Below are 2,817 nucleotides of genomic sequence, written 5' to 3'. Positions count from 1 at the left end.
TAGCTAACGTCACGGTTAGCTAACTTCCTGGTCACCTATAGCTAACATCATAGTTAGCTAACTTTCTGGTCGCCTATAGCTAACTTCCTGGTCACGTATAGCTAACGTCATGGTTCGCTAACTTCCTGGTCGCCTATAGCTAACGTCATGGTTAGCTAACTTCCTGGTCACCTATTGCTAAAGTCATGGTTAGCTAACTTGCTGGTCGTCTATAGCTAACTTCCTGGTCACCTATAGCTAACGTCATGGTTAGCTAACTTCCTTGTCGCCTATAGCAAACTACCTGGTCACCTATAGCTAACATCATGGTTAGCTAACTTCCTTGTCGCCTATAGCTAACTTCCTGGTCACGTATAGCTAACGTCAGGGTTAGCTAACTTCCTGGTTGTCTATAGCTAACTTCCTGGTCACCTATTGCTAACGTCATGGTTCGCTAACTTCCTGGTCGCCTATAGCTAATGTCATGGTTAGCTAACTTCCTGGTCACCTATTGCTAACGTCATGGTTAGCTAACTTGCTGGTCGTCTATAGCTAACTTCCTGGTCACTTATAGCTAACGTCATGGTTAGCTAACTTCCTTGTCGCCTATAGCTAACTTCCTGGTCACCTATAGCTAACATCATGGTTAGCTAACTTCCTGGTCACCTATTGCTAACGTCATGGTTAGCTAACTTCCTTGTCGCCTATAGCTAACTTCCTGGTCACCTATAGCTAACGTCATGGTTAGCTAACTTCCTGGTCACCTATAGCTAACGTCATGGTTAGCTAACTTCCTGGTCACCTATAGCTAACGTCATGGTTAGCTAAATTCCTGGTCACCTATAGCTAACGTCATGATTGTTTAGTGAAAACCAGCAGCACTCGTTTGACTTTCAATGTAAAAACACAAGATTATTGCTAGTCTACGCATTTTTTTTCTATATAAACTAATTTTTTTAATATTTTGACCTGTTTTATGTCGGCCACACGTTGGCTAATATTAGAAACAGCTCTAAAAAAAAAAAAAAAGTATTTTAAAAACATCCAATAATATAAAAAAAAATTAATTGAAAGCTTTCAATCTAATAAAAAAATATAAATGATAAAAAATATTGTTTTTTTTGTGTGTGTGTGTGTGGGAAAACACATTACGCCGTACCTAATGAAGTGTCCAGCCGTGTCGGGTCACGCTAGCAGGATGTGATTCATAATTCTGTTGTAATCCACAGGAAGTGGTGTGACCCAGTGTGTGTGTGTGTGTGTGTGTGTGTGTGTGTGTAAGCAGCAGATTAGAGGATCCAGACTGGTCCCTCTTTAAAGGATTGAACCCGCTGATCTTTGGCCCACATGATGTGAACAATCACCACAACAGAACTTCTGAGATATTTGTAGTTTTTTCTTGTCACATGTCAAACTTTATTAACACAAAAAAAACCAGCAGCTTTACAAGTGAGGTAAAGAATCATTAGTGTTCTTGTTGTTGGCATTCATGGTAGAGTTAGGAGAGTTTTGACAGTGCAGAAAACACCTTTATAGCACCTTGTTGGTCCACCAGCACCAGTTTGTCTGCGCATGCGCGCTCGTGGCGGCGGTGACCACCACCGACCACCTCATTTCCTGCTGATTCACGCCCTCTGACTCAGCACCTCGCAGCGGGTCACTGGCGTGATTCAATCCGCTCCCATCCGAACTTTCCCACTTCGGAGAGCTCGTTCCGTCCCCCCCGGGTCGGGGCCCGGCCGGGGTCCGTGGACGCGAGGGGGTCAGCTCTGTGAGCAAAGACGACAATCATGGCTCCAAAGTCCAGTGGAGCCTCGCCCGCGGCCTCAGCAGGCCGGTATGACCCGGTTGAGGGACAGAGTCACGAGTGACTCCGCGGGGCCCAGGCGGCAGCTGACCGGCGGAGGCGCCGCGGCGGAATGTCGCTCCTCTCCCGGCTCCAGCCTCGCCCTCTTGCTGGGGAGGAAGTCCGGCGCCGCTGACGTCTTTCCCCGCCGCTTCCTGGAGCGACTCGTCGGGCTGCGGTTCTCTTTGTCCTCGGCGAGCTCCCCCTCCTCCATGGCCTCCTCCTCCTCTTCCGTATCGAGGGCGTCCGCCTCCTGGCGCGCACCTCCCCCCGCCGCCGCCGTCGCCGCGCTGGGCTCGGCGGGGGTCGGCTCCGGCTGGGGCGGCTCCGCCTCGGTCGCCTCGGTCGCCTCGTCCGTGCCGCACTCCATAGGCGGCGGCGAGGACAAGTGGTAAATGTCCCGGGCGGAGCGCATGACCAGGGAGAGCAGGAGGCTCCGGTGCAGCCTCAGCCCGCCTCTCTGCGTCCTGGACGCGTACAGCTTGCTGATGGACACCGCCAGAACCCTGCGGGCCTCCGCGTTCACCTCCATTGTTGTCGCCTCCATCATTGCTCGCGGTGCGTATTCACGCGCGTCTTCTTTTTATACTCTTTTGTGAAAAAAAATATATATGTTGTTTGTTTTTTTTAAGAAAAAGTGGACTTCAAAAAGTTTATTTATTCCGGGCTCGGGACGCTTTGTTGGTGCGAGCGGAAGGCGTCACTGAGGAGGATTGAGAGCTTAGGAAGCGCGGGGTGGTTTTTATGTCTTCTGTGACGTCACGCCGCATTCCTCAGACAGCAGGCTCCGCCCACACCTGCTGCACGCGCACACGCACGCGCGCCACATGTTCCGTCGGGCTTGTTTCTTCTCAGTTTTTAGTCTCTCTTCCCCATTTTCTCCTCTGAAGCACTTTTAAAACTCATCTCTGACAAAAGGTCTTATTTTAAATCTGTTATTGTTATATTTTGTGACAGAAACATTGGGAAATTAATCAATGTCACTTAATTTT

General features: G+C 49.5%; 1 protein-coding gene across 1 annotated transcript; it reads right to left on the bottom strand.

Moving 5' to 3' along the window:
* Positions 1–1,364: 1,364 nt before the first annotated feature.
* Positions 1,365–2,557, bottom strand: ier2b (immediate early response 2b). The gene has a single exon (XM_061914701.1). The coding sequence runs from the start codon at positions 2,373–2,375 to the stop codon at positions 1,806–1,808; it is 570 nt and encodes a 189-aa protein (XP_061770685.1). The 5' UTR covers positions 2,376–2,557; the 3' UTR covers positions 1,365–1,805.
* Positions 2,558–2,817: the final 260 nt, after the last annotated feature.

The sequence above is a fragment of the Nerophis ophidion genome, linkage group LG01, assembly GCF_033978795.1.
Source record: "Nerophis ophidion isolate RoL-2023_Sa linkage group LG01, RoL_Noph_v1.0, whole genome shotgun sequence".
Lineage (NCBI taxonomy): Eukaryota > Metazoa > Chordata > Actinopteri > Syngnathiformes > Syngnathidae > Nerophis > Nerophis ophidion.
Note: the sequence above shows the minus strand (reverse complement) of the source record. Positions and strands in the feature narration are given on the sequence as shown.